Below are 17,087 nucleotides of genomic sequence, written 5' to 3'. Positions count from 1 at the left end.
GAAACTCCTTTCTCTAGTCTGTCATAGATGCCTTACTTTCTATGCCAAAATTCCAATGATTTCTTTAAAAAAATAGAATTAAAATAATCTGGAGGCAAATGCTTAGATTTGCAATGGGAAGTAAGTATGTCAGGGACCAGCATGGAGGTCTATATGATCAGCTCTTGCCCTCCTGGATGAGTGCCAGCTGATTAATTTTAATTAAGAAATGAACAGTCATATGGGCCAGAATATGGAAAATCATGTGACCGACCCAATTTCTGAAGGCAGACCTATATGGAAGCCCAACTGTAATTAGGTTTCTTGGTGAGCTTGGAACAAAGGGAATCCCTTGACTCCAAGGCTGGGCTAAGACTGGGTTGGTGCCTCTTTGCTGCATAGTATCTGTGGTTCGCCCTTGGATCATCCACACCTAGAATGGCAGCTGGCACCTGGAGGACGCCCATACCTGTTTTTGTTACAAATGAATAGCTAAATCTCAAAATAGAGATGATTTTATCAAAGGGCAATGTTATGTTTGCTTGTTTTCCACTCTTCTAGAACATCAGAAGAGCCCTTACCAGGCCTAGCACAGTGTCTAGAGGCACAATTAAAGTCTTAGGACAAAGAGCCTAACCTGAAGATCTGACAAGCCTTGCCATGTGAAATCTGCTATGTAGCCCCCTCCTGCCCCTTTCTACCTTTCCCCCAGTACACCTAGACAAGGTGAAATATGGGAAAGACCTTGGGCATGGGGTGTGTCAGATGTGGATGTAATTCAACTTGAAATTGCTTTGTAAATTCCTACTCTGAGGCCCAGTTCTCCTGTCTGTGAAATGGGCCCTGAAGGTCACATCAGGAGCTTGCCGTGATGATAACACTGAGATAAATGGTATGGGAACAGTTAACCTAGGACCTGGGTTTTAGTCATCTCTGTCCCTTCCACGGGCCAGGCCTGGAGCACAGCAGATAAATACATGCCGACCAAATGAAGGAATTTGAGTAGCTCCAGTGCTTTCTTCTAGTTTAGCTACTTTGGTGCCCTCTGTTTCCCAGCTGCAGGGCCAGAAGTGGAGAGAATCACCTGCTTTCATTTCTGGGTCTGAAGGTCTGTCCCCAGCCCAAATCCAGGGATGCTGGAGGGCCACTTGGTAACGGCTCAGGAAGTAGAACAGAGCAGGCTTAGGATGCATGCGGGATCTGATGGCCATCCCTCCCCTTGCTTATTGAGAGCTAAGGTAATCAGTCTGTAAGAATGTCGTGGTGTGGGATCCCTGGGTGGCGTAGCTGTTTGGCGCCTGCCTTTGGCCCAGGGCGCGATCCTGGAGACCCGGGATCAAATCCCACATCAGGCTCCTGGTGCATGGAGCCTGCTTCTCCCTCTGCCTGTGTCTCTGCCTCTCTCTCTCTCTCTCTCTGTGACTATCATAAATAAATAAAAAAAAATTTAAAAAAAAAAAAAAAAAAAAAAAAGAATGTCGTGGTGTGGTTGTACCAGTTTGTCAGCTCAGGTTTACCTGATGTGAGTTCAGAAAAAGGACTTTTATCCTATCTGCATGAGGCTGTTTATCTTTCCAAGGCTTTTGGATTTTCCACTATTCCTTAGGGCTGCACGTCCTACCTGTCTCGCTACAGGGTCCCTCTGTATGTGAGAACTGGGAAGCAGGCAGGCAGCGAGAGCTGAAGGAAAAGCTGGGCTATTTACACTACAAACTTGGAGATCCCATATGGGGCCCCTCCAATGTCAGCCTTGTTCCGCCGGGTGCCAGTGAGACCTCTAGCCCAGTACGAGCGCTTCCAGACCAGGTTTTGTAAGACAGCTTTCATTTCCTGCCTTGGTGCACATAGGAAGAACTTACCGTCTGCAACGACCATCAGCATCACCAACACCCCCACTACCGTCCCCATCACCATCGTCACCACCACCATCATCAGCAACATGGCACTGCCACCAACCCTGTCATCGTCATCCTCATCCTCATCCACCCAAGCCCTGTACTCATTATCTATTTACTTCTCACCATAACTACGAGAGAGGTACTATTTTTGAGTGTGGTTTACACAAGAGGAAACAGACCACAGAGAAGTTAAACAACCTGCTCCAGGCCATACGCATCGGCAGTGACGTTCAGGACTTAAACCCCACAGCTGTCTGATTTCCAGGTGTATACTTTGAACCCAACCCTCTCCTTGAGGTTCTCCGAGCCCCCAAAACTGTAAATATAAAATGGTTTACTCTTTTGCCTAATGGGAAGACCAAGGTTCAGAAAGGTGGAGGGGCTTTGAGACAAAAGTAGGGTGGGCGGGCAGCAAGTCTCCAAGATGAATCCCAGGGAAGAGGGGTCCTAGGCAGCTGAACACATGTAACAAAGCATCTTAAGAGTCTCCCCATCCCGAGGTTCAGATTGGACACCCCTTCTGGTACCTTGTAAGATGAGCCCTCTTTTCTCCCTAATTCTTTCCTTGATTGATAGGACTTTCTGTGAGGGAATGAGATCGTCTAACCCCTGTTTGCCTTTCGTGATCTGCTATGGAGCTTCTGGCTGTCTTTGAAAGCCTAGGCATTTTCCACCCTGAATGCCTTGCTTTCGAAGAACACCTGCCATTTAGAAGTGTATGATCAGTGACTGAGTGAATGAACCAGTGACCAAATGAGTGAGTGTATGAGAGTGTCCATGAGTGAATGAGAAACCCCTGGGTCCCAGGCACACCTGTCCAGCTCCGGGCTTCACGGCCAGGGCACCCAGGATCTCCCCTCTGTACATGAGGTAGACTGGACTTCACGTTCACTCACAACCCTTCTACCTCTGACTTTAGACTCTTGACAGGGTCTTCCACAGTGCTGCCTTCCCTTCAAGGGAGAAATTCTACATCCTTTGTCTACAAGTGTTGAGTCCTATGATTTGTAATAGGTAAGGTGGTCGCCCTGCAGGACAAAATGCAGGAGAACTAGCCCTGGGTTCAAACTCTGATTCAACTGCATTAGTTCTGTGGATTGGGCCGTGAAAACCCCTCAGAACTTCAGCTCCCTCACGTGTAAAGCGGTGACACTACCGATCTCCCTGGGGTACGGCGGAGGCAAAATGAGGCGGCATACGCGGAACTGCCTAACGGTGGCCACATGCTCAGAGATCTTCAATAAATGGCTACTTCCTTTTTCCTCCCTTAAGTACCTCCCTCCCTTTCTTTTTCTTCTCCTGTCTTTCCTCTCTCCTTGCATCCTCTTCCCAGAAGCCATTATCAAATCTAAGGTCTCAGCTGTCCAGAGGGATGATAAGCTTCTGAGGTTGTGAGCTGCATTGGCTATGATCGAGTTGCAGAGCAGACTAGAGGTGCTCCTTAGGAGCTGGTGACAGAGAGGCTGGGAGTCCACCTCATCCAAAGGTTGCAACCCAACAGCCTGCAGGCTACACAGCCCACAGAAACGTTCGCTGTGGCACACAATGTGCTTGACAGAAGTCAAAATTATGTGCCAGTATTTTTTTTTTAGAAATGTAGATATTTTATAAAGACTCCAGATTTCAAGAGAAAGTGGAGAATCTAGCCATACGAGGCACACATGTCCACACTGCCACATGTGCTAGAGCTGCCCCCTTGGGAAAGCAGGATGTGTTTTCCAGAGTTCACCACTGTCTCCACCATTCCCTGCGGTCTCTCCAGCTCTGAGCCCCAGGGACATTCCCATGTGTCCTTGAGTTTGTATTGTCTCGTTTATTAGATATGAGGAGGATTTCACTCTGCGTCCCTATTCCTCCAAAAGTGCGTGAGGGACTGGAGGCTTTCAAAGGAGAGAACTCTAAAATATAAGGAGATGCAGTGGATTTCCTGATGAAAGTAAAACTGAAAATTTCAGTACACTTGAAGCTAATATGATTTTATATGGCAATTGTACCTCAATTAAAAAAAGAATAAGCAAAGCCAGTAGAAGTTAGCTTGGTGGCACAGCCACCACCTGGCACAGGGAAGGGGCAACCTCTGCGGAGTCAGAGATCCCAACCAGTCATGGCTTCAGGAGTGGCCACAACCACAAACATTTATCAAATCGTACCCTTAAGGTCAGCATGTGCAGTGTATCTCCTTGAGAAGAGAATTTTAAGTCATTCCTTAAGGTGCGTAGTACGCACATGGGCGTTTGTTATATTTTCTTTAAGTCTGTGTGAAATATGTCTAGTACATGCTGCTCCTACTATTAATAATATGTCTGGGCATTTAATACCCGGGACGTGCCTGGCCTGCCTGATTCCCTCAGTGTTCAACGTTGCGACTCTTGATCTAGGCCTCGCTCATTCCATGGATGGGCAAACCGCGGCTTACAGGGGTGACGGGATTTGCCAAGGACAGCGAGCAAGAGGAGGCCGAGGCTTGCAGTAGAAATTCTACATGAATTTTACATGGTCACCTGACCCTGCAACTGCAAGGGTCTAGCGCACACCCTGCGCGCTTGGCAGGTCGGGCCTTCGCCGAGGCCACTGTCGTGGTGCACCGATCGTACCTCGGGATCCCAGCGTTGCCCTCCCACTCACCTAAGTGGGCATCGTTCTCGTCATACAGGCCGATACGTGTCAAGTACCCGAGATAGAGGCTGTCGTGCGACAGGCGCCAGCCAGCTCCTGTGGGCTCGGGAGCGGCAGTGGCGCTTCCTTCCCAGCTTTGTGTGCAGGGAGGGCCACCTGCAAACCCAGACACCTGCCATGTGTGTGTGTGTGGGGGGGGGGGCGGGGTGCTGGGGGTTATTTACACCACCGTAATGGGGCAATGCTACAGATCAGAGTTCTATAGGGCGGTGGCTGTCGGGGCGGGCGGAGGGTGGAGAGCCAGCTGCTAACTGTTTAGCAGCCCGGCCCTGGTAAGCGGTTGGTCAGCGGTTTGCCCTTATCCTCGTCACCCGCCCCGCGGACACCGCACGGGGAGCTGGGGAACCGGAGGCATTGGCCGGGCTGGGGGCTCCCTCCACTGCCCTTAGGCAAGGGGCTTCCCTCGCTGAGATCTCATTTCCTCCACTAGGAAAAGGGGAGCGAGTAAGAGCGACCTCACAGGGTGTGAGGAGGGGGCTGGGGGTGGGCAGAGGGGGCCTGAGCCTGAGCTGATTCAGGGCAGCCATCCAGGAAATGTCCTGGCCCCTGCGTCCTTCCCCGGGGACCCAGGTAAGGGCAGGTGGAGCAGAGCCTGGCTCCCACCCACCCATCGGCCTTGCGCTGGTCTGGGAGGCAGACTGTGGAGAGGGGGGGTCCCAGGGGCCTGCCCTGCCCTCGGGGTGGGCCTGCTCTGGCCCAGAGGACGGGGGGCCTTTCCCTGGCCTGGAGGAGGGGGATCCTGCCCTGGCCTGGAGGAGGGGAGGCCCTGCCCTGGCCTGGAGTGGGGGCCTACCCTGGCCTGGGGGGGCTGCCCTGGCCCAAGGGGGGAGCCTGCCCTGAGGGGTAGTGGGGGAGCTGCCCTGGACCAAGGGTGGGTAGGCTGTCCTGGCCTGTGGGGGGGCCTTCCCTGGCCCAGAGCGGGGTTGAGGGGGGGCCCTGCCCCGGCACGGAGGCCTGCCCCCGCAGCTCTGTTCCTACCTTGCTCTCCCGCACGCAGGGCAAGGGTGCGGCGGAGGCCAGCTTCTCAGCCCTGTTCCTGGAAATCATCAATCTCTGCCCTTCACCCTCCTCCCCTTCTCGACCACATTTCTTGCCTCCTGGATAATGAGGCCTCTGGAGACCTCAGAGGTCTGAGCCTCGTTCGGGCGCTCTCCATAGGCCCCGCATCAATAAAGGCGGCGAGCAACCCGGGCGGGGCGGCGAGCGGCTGGTGGCGGGTGGGCGGCTTTCAAACCCCTGGATTTATTTCGCCCTGAATTATAACTGAACTCTGGTGCCCAGGGCGCCCCGAGGGAAGGGTGGGAATTCACCCCGGGGCACAGTAGAGGCCTGAGTGGAGCCGGACCAGGGGAACCGGGTCTGGATCCCAGGCAGAGAAGACCTGGGCTCCTGGGGTGGGAGGGAGCTCCTGGGTCTGCTCCGTGTGCCCGTGTGAGCCTCCTTCCCCTGTCCCCGAGCCTGTGGAAGTCGAGGGGGGGGGGCTTAAGGGGGGAAGGGAAGGGAGGGGAGAGGAGGGGAGGGGAGGGGAGGGGAGGGGGCGGCAGGGCTTGATCCTGGCTCTGAGGCCTGTGTGACCTGGGCCTGATGCCCTTCCCTCTTGGCTCCTCAGCATCTCCACCTGCACCATGAGGGGCTTGCGCTTGATCGCCAGCGTCCTCGAGATTCCCACATGAGGTCCTGCCCACTCCCGGGCCTGCGCAGCCCCGTGATGCTCCCCCGGGGCACCCGTGTGAGAACGGGTGTGGGGGCTCTGGGTGTGCCAGGGGGAAGGGCACGCAGGGGACGGAATGGATGGGAGCAGGAGGGGAGGTTAACAGGGAGAAGCCAGGGAGGCGGGAGGGGAAGGAGGAAGGGGGGGCGCCAGGTGGAACTTGGGCAGCTCTTGGGAGGGTGGAGAGACACATGGGGCAGAGAAAGACGTCCCTGATGGGACTAGTGCTGGAGAGGGGGCACCGGGTGGTGGGGGAGGAGGGGGGGAGGGGGGAGGAGTAGGGGGGAGGAGGGAGGAGGAAAAGGGCAGAGGAGGGAGGAAGGAGGGGTGGGCGCCAGGTGGAACTTAGTGACTGGCTCTTGGGAGGGTGGAGAGACACATGGGGCGGAGACAGACGTCCCCCCCCCAGAGGGTACAAGCGCTGGAGACCAGGCACCAAGGCACCTCACCAGGTGGTGGGGGAGGAGGAGGAGGGAGGAGGAGGAGCAGGAGTGGGGCGCAGAGCAGAGCGGGGTCCCGGGCCAGCACCAGCCCCCAGGCCGAGTGCTGAGTAAGGCCTCGCCATCACGCCCTCGGCTCCTCTGGGAAACCGTACACCTCGGATCGGGTTCTGCGCATCCGCACATCTGTGGCCGGAGGGCAGACGGCGGGCCCGGCCCGGGCAGAAAGGCCGCAATGGGGACACAGCTGAACACCCCTGCGGCCCGCCTCCCCCACTTCACCTTCTGCAGGAGGAGCCAGTGCCCAGAATGGGTGCATGAGGCCCGGCATCCGCGCTGGCCCTGAGGGCAAGAGTGGGCTCCCAAGTCCGCTCGAGGGCCACAGAGTGACCAGGTGACACCCAGGCGAGTGGGAGCGGCCGGCCCCAAAGGGGACCTGGGCAAGGACGGTGGCTGCCAGGAGGCGGAGCCCCCACGGCCTTGTGGCAGGCCCATGCCAGCGGGACCCTGGGAGCGCTGCACCTGCCCTCGGCCCGGGCTGGAGCCCCCACCCCGGGCACCCCAGGGACTGCAGGCGCTGCCTCCACTCGCATGATTCCGAGGTCAGGACAACCCTGTGAGCTGCGTGCGGGCCGCGAACACAGTGGGGCTTCATCAATGGTGGTAGCGTCCCCGTTTCACGTGTTCATCACGTTCTCCCTAAACAAGTAACGCGCGGAGAAGCGGAGCAGAGATCGAGGCCCGGGACGCAGAAGGCCTTCCGAGGGCTCTGGGGAAGCCACGCTGCACCCTCCGTACGAGGACAGGCCGACACACATGGGCTCGTGACCCGACTGCGCTGTGTCTCCGTATCCCCGCCCCTAAGCCAAGGACCACCGTCCTCGTATTCCCAGGCTGTCCTCATGATGCCCGGACTGTAAAGGAAAGGTCCCCTGCACAGCCTGGCAGAGGGGAGCGGGCCACGCGGGCGGCGCCCACCCCACAGAACAGGTGCCACACGTCGACCACTGAACGTATGCAAGAGGGCCAGTGCAGGACCAGGGCACAGTGAGTGTCGAAGGGGGCACGGGGGACAGCGCCGTCACTCACCTCCACGCGTGTGGGGTTCAGCCAGTGGGGGATGTCCCGTACGGTCACGTTGACTGGCAGGATGATGGACTCGCTGTTGTGGTCCAGGCACGAGGTGACACACTCCGACCCTGCGGGGAAGCACAGCGTGAGGCCGCAGCTCGGCTCCCCCGGCCCCCAATGCCAGGGGCAGCTCTCCCAGGGTGGGCCCCGGTGGCCCCGGTCCCCAGGGGAGCTGGCGATCCCGGCCATGAAGACAGCTGATAGGCGTGAACTCCCCGCCAGGGCAGCCCCCCCCGGCGCCGTTCTCCTCTCCAGTGCAGTCTGCACCCGCGGCCACCTTCACCCTGCGCCTGTTCGCCACACCTCTCCGCTGCCTGAGGACAATCCCAAGGCTCCCCAGGAGCGAGACAAAGTGTGATCCCCCTAGCCTGGCATACGTGGGCTCCCGTGGGCCCCCCAATCTCATCTCCCATCAAGCATCTTCATGCGTTGGGTGGTCTGGCCGGGTTGCCCTAGGTTTCCCATCTGAGTCCCACAACCCCGTGCCTCTACGTTTCTGCTCCCACTCGCCCCTTCCCCTGAATCACCCCCATCTGCCTTCTCAAGGCCAAAGCCTATCTGTTTTTCAGGGCCGGATTCACATCCTCCCAAGGCGCCCGCCCTGATTTTTGTGCCCGAGTGAGAGAGGTGTTTGGCATTGACGAGTCTCTCGGGGCCGACCTTAGCCCTCCCTGTGCCCGGCTTTCCGCCGTTACGGTGATGCCCTAGAGGGACAGGGATCAGGGGGCTCTTCTGGGAGCCCACCCCGGTGCCTGACACCCAGGCCCCCTGCATGTGAGCTCGGCAATGCAGCCCAGTCTCTTAGCCCTCCCTCTCCGCTTGCACAGGACTCGCACACGTGCCGCCCTGCGCCTTCACACCCTTCCTGCTCTTCTTCAACTCATGCACTAAGAAGTCCCCCCTGCCCCCGGCTGTAGCACCAGGGCCACCCTTGAACACTAAGGTCACAACACACAGCAGCTCTACTCTATTAGCCATTCTAAGGGCTCCCTTCCAGGGTCGTGTGTGCATGTGTGAGGTCTGTGTGCGTCCACCCCCTTGCGCGCACGCACACATGTATGTCGGCATCTCCTGGGGCCCTGCTTGCTGCCTGCCTTGTCATCCTCTTCAGTCTGAGAGACTCACCAGGACCGAAGAGGGGATGACCTAGGACAGCGTTTAAAACCTCTTCACTTTAAACACAGGGACACCGAGCCCAGAAGGGGCACCGGCCCACCTGGCCGTGCGGGTGGTTTCCATAGGTCGCGCGTTCTCCCGAAGGTGCGGCGCTGCCTGGCAGGTTGTCATCGCACCCATTTCTCAGGTTAGAGGAGTGCGCAGAGCTCCGGCTATGAGCGAGCAGGCGATTAGAAGCCCGTGAGTGAGAACCCACGTCCCTCTGCCTTCCGGACCCAGCAGTAAGTACAGTGGAGCCCAAGAGGGGAAAGGGAAAGGAAGGGAGAGGAGACACAAGAAATGAGGGTGGTGTGGGGGGCGGATGGGAAAACACCAGCAGGTTGAGCGACAGGAACAAGGGAGGGAGGTCACTAAGCAGCTGGAGAAGCTCAGGGCTGCGCATGTGTCATGAGATCAGCTCTAAAGGGTTTTTAGGGAGCAAGAAGCAAGGCTGTGATGATAAAATTCTCCTCTTCTGCAAAAGCAAGAGGCAGCCTTGGAGGAAAAGAAGACAAAGGCCATCTTCTCCCAAGAGCGGGGACAAAGGGGAAAATATGGTCAACACGGGAGGCCATGCCTACCCCAGGCAGCAGCCCTGTCTCCCCTTCCCGTCCCTGCAGCTCCCTCCCCTGTGCTCTCCCCACCTCCCCACCCCCAGGGCTGGGCCTTTAGAACCAGGCTGCTATGTTGTGATATATGAGCCCGAACTGGCATCATTACAGAGGGTGATCTCACCAGGCCCCTGCCTCTCCTTCCTCAGGAGGAGGAGGGAGGGTGGCAGCCTGGGTGGCAGGAGCAACTTTCTGAGGCCCCTAACTGCCACAGGAGCTGGCCTGTGCTGCCTGGAGAGGGGCCCACAGGGGGCCGCCCTGGGGGGCTCCAGCATGTGTCCTCCAGCCCCCAAGCCCACAGGAAGGGACGCACACACTGATGATAAGGCCTTGGATTAGATCCCCCGCTTAGTGAGGTGGGCTCTCCCCGGGGAGGGGCCCAGCCTGGGATCAGATCTGGGGGGGGGGGGTCCCGGGAGGAGAGGAAGGGGAGGGCCCCGGAGATCAGCAGGTGCAACCCTGCTTTCCCTCCTTCCCAGTGGTTGTCTCCCAGCGTCCCACACTGCCTGTGCCCTCTTAGCTCCCCCACATGCCCCCCCAGCCACCCCGGGACCCCGGGGACCCATATTCATCAAAGGGGCATCTGCATGGCAATGGGGACAGCGGGACAGGGAAGGCCATTCAGGTTCCCGTGTCGCAGTGACTTCTTTCCCTGTCTGCTTGACCCTGAAAAAGCTCAGTGGGCAAAGGAATGCTCCTGCCACCCGTCCGCCTGCCTCAGGCCGGGCGAGCGGAGGGCCAGGCCATGTGCGGCTGTGACGCGTGCGGGCGGTGCAGGTACAGGGTGGCCCCAGGGCATATTTGTGTGCATGCGTGTGAGCCCTGTTTGCCTTCTGTGCCTCTCTCCGTGTACGTAATATGCTTCGGAGCATGAGACGTGTCTGTGCTCGTGATATCACACGTGTGTGCGCGCGGTGTGCAGCTCCGTGTGTGTTGGGTGGTGGGTTTGTGCAGACTCTCCCTCTCCTGCGTGCCCGCCGGGCATGAGTTTATGATGTGTGTGTTTGGATATCTGTGTGGTTGTTAAACATTTGTGCTTGTGTTTATTTTTGCACGTGTGAACATATCTAAATGTGCCATGGATCTAGACACACAGGAAATCTCTTTTTATAAGGTTTTTTTTTTTTTAAATAGAAGTAATTTAAGCAACATTCCCCCCCACCCCCCGCAGGGCCACTTAATGCCAGTCATGAGTGTCACTGAATACTCATTAGTGTATATCCTGACCGACCTGGAGGTAGGAACCTCGTCACCGACATAGAAGTGTCTAGAGCCACCCCACAGGAATGACGGAGGGAAGGCCGCGGAGGCCTCGGGGTGGAGCGCCCAGCGTGACCAGCTGCTGCGCCTACGGCCCCAACCCCCTAAAATGCCTGTATTGACAGACCCCACAAGGTAGCCGCCTCTCTGCAGCATCCCGGCTGGGGTCCTCTGGATCGGTGGCTCTGTGGGAACGTAAAGGACCTTCTGAATCCTCGGAGAGAGCAAACCATTCCCCCGGAGGTGCGCTCACCTGGGGCAGGTGCTCTGGACGACGTGTAGGAGTGCGCAGTCCTACGCTAGGCTCCATGTTTCCATCTCTGAAAAGGGGTGGCCAGGCCCCACACGCTCCCCCCACCCCACCCCACCCCAGGCCTCGCTTCAGGACAAGAAGTGACAGCTCCCGCTTTGCTGGGTGCAGAACGGGTTGGCTCTGTGCGACTGGGAGTGAGTGTGCACATGATAACCTCCTGCTCCAGACATCCCTGGTGATTATCCCATAAATCACACCGGCCATGAGAAAGAACATCCAATTCCCTGGGCTTTTCATCATGGTCAATTAGGGACTCGGCCCCAGAGGTCAGCATCGCCGCCCTCAACTGAGGTCACACTCAATGCACACCCAGTTCCCCAGAAAGCCTCAGAGCCTGTGATTAATGCATCTGTCCAGACGCCTGGTCCCAACCAGGCAAATCCCTGGCACCAAACCGCAGGTTGTCTCCCCTCACTGTGAGCACTTTGTGAGCCAGCCGCTCGCCACACAAACAGTATTCTGAACGCGCTATTTATCCTCTCAGTTGGAGGCAACCGAGGTGCCAGGCAGGGAAAGATCTCAGGCTTCGGAGTAAGAGAGACGTCCGGGTTTGGGGCTCGTTCTGTTACCCCGTCAGCGCTCAGTGTCCTCATCCGTGAGAGCTCACTGAGCAGGTAAGAGCCAACGCCTCTGCCGTACTCCGTGCTCCCTGCAGGGCCGGACCCCCAGGAGGTGCTCACCAACGCGGGGTGCTATGCAAAATTTAGGATTAACAAAGGCAGCTACGCCCCACCCCTCCTGCTTTCCGAAACACGATGTGTGCTTTCACATCTCCCTCCCTGGGCATCACGGGGCTCCTTGACGGATGGCCATTTCCTGCCCCACAAGCTCTTTCCCATCCCTACATGAGCACCCCTCGTCCTGGGAGCTCCTGTGTCCCCCGACACCGTGGCCGGCTTTTCTGTACTCCCGCATGACCCTCGGCACTCACCGACCGGCACTTCTCCAACATTCGTGCCCTTAGGTCTCTTTCTGGGAGCACAGGACCTGGCCTCCCATCAGGACCTGGTCTCTCTCATCTCTGCTTCCCTCATTCAGGGCCTCAAGGGCTACAGGTGCTCAGCTGCCCAGAGAGGCACTGGCCCCAGGTTCCCAGCAGGACCCGTCCCTCCCACGGCCACCCTCGCGCGCCCACTGTACCTATGGCGTAGCCTTCCGGGCACTGCAACTTGAGGTTGCTGTTGAGCTGGTCCGGGGCCGAGCACTGGCCTTGCATCTCCTGGCACAGGTGGAAGGAGCCGCTCCAAGTGCCATCCTTCCGGCAGTGGATGATGTTGCTCCCGCGTCCCTGAGCACCAGAGAAGAACAGTCAGGACGACCGAGAGGGAGCGCCACCCTCACATAGCAAAACCCCTCGAAATAAAAGAGGAAGCAGTTCCTCATCTCCCCAGAGCCCCAGAAGTGCTCCAGAAACAATTTCTTCACCACGGTAGGCACCCGATCACCCTAAAATAGAGGCACTGCTAACATCTCTGCTTGACAGATGGGGAAACTGAGGACGCAGCACGGGAAGAAACTTGTTCGAAGCTCCCCAGGGAGCCTAACTCCCATGTTTCCTGAATTGTAGCTCTGAACTCTTTCAGAGATCTCCATCCAAAGGGTTTGTTTTGTAGAATGGGCACCACGCAGTTTCTTGGCCTCCTGAAGGTGGTGGGCGCCTGCGGTTCGCAAGCAGGGTCCTTCCTCTGCGTCCCCCTTTCAAAGCCTGCGACTGTAACGGGAGGTCCAGCTCTGTGGGTATTTCAGAACGGCCCCTGAACCCAAGCACTCCTTCTTAGTGCCCAGTCGGTGCCCAGCTCCGTGGGGTCCAAAGGGAGAGCGAGAAAGACAGGCACGTGAGAGGCAGCCACGTCCGTGCCACTGTGCTCGGGGCAGCACCGCAGGGACCCGGGGACAGGGATGGGTTGTGCGGGGCCAGCAGGGGAGGAGGCCCTGTAGAGGAGCCATATATGGAAAAGAGTTTTCACGGTTGCGTAGAATCATAGGCAGAAAAGGGCTAGGAAGACCTTCTGGAAGGCCAAAGGGGACGTGCGAGTGCAAGGAAGTGCAGCAAGCAGCAGAGAGCTCCCGGGTAGGGCGGATGCCGCTGCGGCCTTCGGTGTCAGCGGATGGAGTTCTGGCTCTGCGCCCTGAGGATGGAGAAGCACGGGGGGCGTCTGGGCCGCGGCTCCTCCAGCGTAGAACAAGCTGTGTATCCTCTCCCTCTCTCAAGCTTTTGATAAGAAGAGAAACTCTAAGTGAGGCCGGAGGAGCTGAGCGTGCCGCACCGGTGCAAAACTCCACGCCTCAGCTGAGCTTCCACGCACAGTCCCGCCTCCAGCATCCTCACGGCCTGAACTCTGGCGCATCCTCCATGTCTTTGCTCCCTGCAGCATCGCCGCGAACCTGGGACTTTGGTTTAAATCGTCTGCACCCTCCAATGCGCCCCGTGCCATCTCCCTGGGCCGTGCCTCTGCCCCCGTGCCCCTTCGGGCTGCTGCGCTTCCCTCCCCGCCCGAACGCATTGTGTGGCACGGGCCGCCCTGTCCTAAGGCCGCTCTGACGGTGCAGAGCCTACTGCCGTGAGGTCTCTGACACGCGCTGCCTTTTTATCATCCATTCCCGCCCAGAGGATGAACTCCTCGGGGCCCAAGACGGTGCCCCACTCACCCCTGCCTCGGGGCCTTCCCACTGCACGTGACATGTCCTGACCACTCGGCAGAGATTTCTGCTCACTCGAGAATGATGTGCTTCACAGAGGATGGGGTGAATAGGCAGAGAGTTACGGGGTGACTTTGTTCCATAAGCAAGGACACCAGTGAACTTGCAGGGGAGGGAATAAATGGACCAGCGAGCCCGCGACGACATGGGTGCATGAGGCGAATGGGGGACTCCGTGAATGGGTGCCCGCCGGGGGAAATGAATCCACTCTCCGAAAGGGCTGATGCAGGCCGAAGCTCCCCTGTCTGAGAAAACAGCTGCAGGGAGACAGGATTCAGAAGAGAAGGGGGTGGGGGGCTCTCTCGGCCTCTCGTGGACCTTTCCAACTGCAGTGGAAGCCTCTGTGGCCACGGGACAAGGGTGGCCCATCCCAGGCATGCAGCTGTGGGACGTCTCGCAGAGTCCACCCCCAGAGGTCAGAGGTCCCGTGTGAGCTCAGGGAGGGGTTAGGCAGCTTCATGCGGCTTCAGAGAACCGGCTCTCCCTCCCAGAGCCCCAGGCCCCGGGCCCCATGATTCTGTGGGGCCCTCGGGGGAGTAGGAAATTGACCCCAATTTCCTGGAGCCTTGGCCTGGGCCTATGATGCATTTGGCCTCCAGCCCCCGAAGGGCTGCAGACCTCAGCAGTACGTGGGCCAGAGCTGGCAGGGGACCTCGGTTTGCAGCAGAGAACGTATCAGAACTAGCTGGAATCTGCTCAGGGAATTTCAGCGCGGAGAAATCCACCGTACAAGGCTCCACCGAAGAGGACGGGAGCACAGAGGCGCTGGCCTTGCTGCCTCCAGCCTCCCTCCCTCCTGCCCAGTTCATCAGGCACTTTCCGCTGCTGAGTAAATCTGCTTTTAAAAGCTGTGGCATCCTTCAGCGAAGACGCCTCGGCCTTCCGAGCAAGGCCCTCCGCGGGGGCTGGCTCTCCAGGATAACACGTCTGTCCCCCTCTCTCGCTCCGTCTAGTCTCAGGGTTAGCTCGTCTCTCCTGTACGTGTTCCTTGCTTCCCACCTGCACACCCTTGCCCTTGCTGTGCCCTCTGCACAGCAGACGTCCCAGAGCCCTTCCGGATTTCCAAACTCTCCTCCAGGACTAGATCTCGGTGCCCTCAGGGCTCGCCTCCCAGCCAGTATGGAGCCTCAGGATTAACCACTGATGATAAGTCTCGTGTGACCACGGAGGACCTGACATTGAAGATGCAACCTGAGAGACCCGAAGACCCGCGGGCAAGGCGCCCGCCGGGTACGCTTGGCTCTGATCGCACAGTTCTGCACACCGGGGTGAGCTCTCTTCCAAGAGGGCTGAGCATCCCTCAGCAAAACACCGTGCTCTCCGCGCCTGTGACTCCGTCTGTAAAAAACCACGAGGGCTCTCTCAAGCTCTCATCAGTCACACAGGCCCACCGAGCGTGAAAGGCACATAATCATCGTGTTATCAAATACCCATCACGCGCCAAGGGTTTTACAGGCATTTAGAGATCCTTTTAGTGACACAGTAGAGTAGAAATTATATCCGTGTTACAGATTCAGGAACTGAGGCTCAGCCAGGAAGCGAAGAAGCGAGTTTTGAAACGGTGCTGGTGCCCCGGTTGGGAGCGCGGCCCCACGCGCCGCCACGGAGATTCGAACGCCGGCCCCGCACCTTCCGCGTGGGCTGTGACGACTCTGCTGTGGCCGCACAAAGGGCACCTCTGCGGTCCCCACGGAAGCCTGGGCGCACTACGGATCCCCAGTGCGCTCTTCACGTCCCGCTCCCGCAGAGCCGCCGCAAATCCCTGCTAAGGGTGTCACTTGGTCCACAAGCACCTTTAGCCCGTGGCTCCGCTGCCGCAGGCATCTCCCACGGGCCGTGCTCCCCTAAGCACCTACAAATCCGCCACCCTTCCCCGTGTTCCTCCCGTGGAACCAGCCCGAGGAATCTATCATCGGGCAGCTCAGGAGCATCGGAGCGGTATTAAAGATGCCGGACTCTGGGGAACAGCCGCAGGGATGTGGAAGGGGAGCTGGGGGGCGGGTGGGGTGACCCGGGGATGGCACTGAGGACGGCACCTGATGGGAGGAGCACTGGGCGCTACCCTAGGTGTTGGCAAACTGAGTTTAAATTTTTAAAAAATGGGCAAAAAAATAATAAATTAATTAAAAAAAAAAAAAAAAAAAAAAACATGGGCAGCCTGGGTGGCTCAGCGGTTTAGCGCCGCCTTCAGCCCAGGGAGTGATCCTGGAGACCCAGGATCGAGTCCCGCATTGGGCTCCCTGCATGGAGCCTGCTTCTCCCTCTGCCTGTGTCTCTGCCTCTGTCTCTCTGTGTCTCTCATGAACAAATAAATAATTTAAAAAATAAAATAAATTTTAAAAATATGTAAAAAATGAATTAATTAGAAGAAAATAAATAAAAATGAATCAACGAACAAGTAAATGTTGGGACAATGAGCACTTCTCCCCGGCTGTCTGGGGACGGAGTTCCTGCCCTGGGCCACTGGCCTGCCCTGGGAATGCTTGGGGCGCCGTAGGAAGAGCAGGGCTCCGAGCCCGTCAACACCACCCACTCATTACCATGGGCAACAACTTAGCCTCAAGACCTCTTCCCTGACAGGGTGGGGTGGGGAGTGGGGGGTGGAGGGACGTTGGTTTCTTTTCCAAAGGTCTGTTGTTGTCAAAATGAGACAAAGTCCGGGACACCTGTGTGGTCACCTGGCCACACTCAGAAGCTAAGAAGCCGTTGCCACCGAGGTTCTCGGGCTTGGTTTCTAGAACTGAGAGCACTAGACAGTCACGAGCTGCCCAGTGTGGTGGCTGCTGCATTAGCGCGGCTCTTGGCGTTTACATTTGAACCACCTGAGATTAAAGAGAGCGTAAACCTTGGTGGCTGGGTCGCTCCAGCCACGTGCCCAGCTCCCCAGGGCCCATGTGGCCGGTGGCCGCCACACGTTGGGGTGACGCTCACCACAGCACAGAGTTCTACCGGGTGTTACTAGTCTCGAGAGGCCGTACGCTGTACAGGTTTATTTGTGCCATAAATCGGGTATCCCCGTGGTTCATACCACTCTCCCCACCCCACACCATGGCTTCATGCAGGATGGATGCCCCCTTCTCCGATATTCTGGGGCTAGCCGCCCGCAGACGGGTAACATTGAAGCCACTGCCTTTGTTTCTAGATTCCACGGGAGCCCACATGGAGCATCGGGGATCCTCTCTGCTAGAAGTGACCTTAAAGGGAGGCTGGCTA

At 57.8% G+C, this 17,087-nt stretch overlaps 1 protein-coding gene across 1 annotated transcript in view; it reads right to left on the bottom strand.

The window, feature by feature from the left end:
* The window catches only part of PAPPA (pappalysin 1), a 237,027-nt gene that overhangs the window by 24,413 nt on the left and 195,527 nt on the right, over window positions 1-17,087 (bottom strand). The window contains exons 18-19 of the mRNA XM_035696916.2: window positions 12,315-12,462; window positions 7,794-7,903 (exon numbers count right to left, since the gene is read on the bottom strand). Coding sequence (XP_035552809.1) covers window positions 7,794-7,903; window positions 12,315-12,462 — 258 coding nt within the window. The remainder of the gene's footprint in view (window positions 1-7,793; window positions 7,904-12,314; window positions 12,463-17,087) is intronic.

Source organism: Canis lupus, chromosome 11 (genome assembly GCF_003254725.2).
Source record: "Canis lupus dingo isolate Sandy chromosome 11, ASM325472v2, whole genome shotgun sequence".
Lineage (NCBI taxonomy): Eukaryota > Metazoa > Chordata > Mammalia > Carnivora > Canidae > Canis > Canis lupus.
Note: the sequence above shows the minus strand (reverse complement) of the source record. Positions and strands in the feature narration are given on the sequence as shown.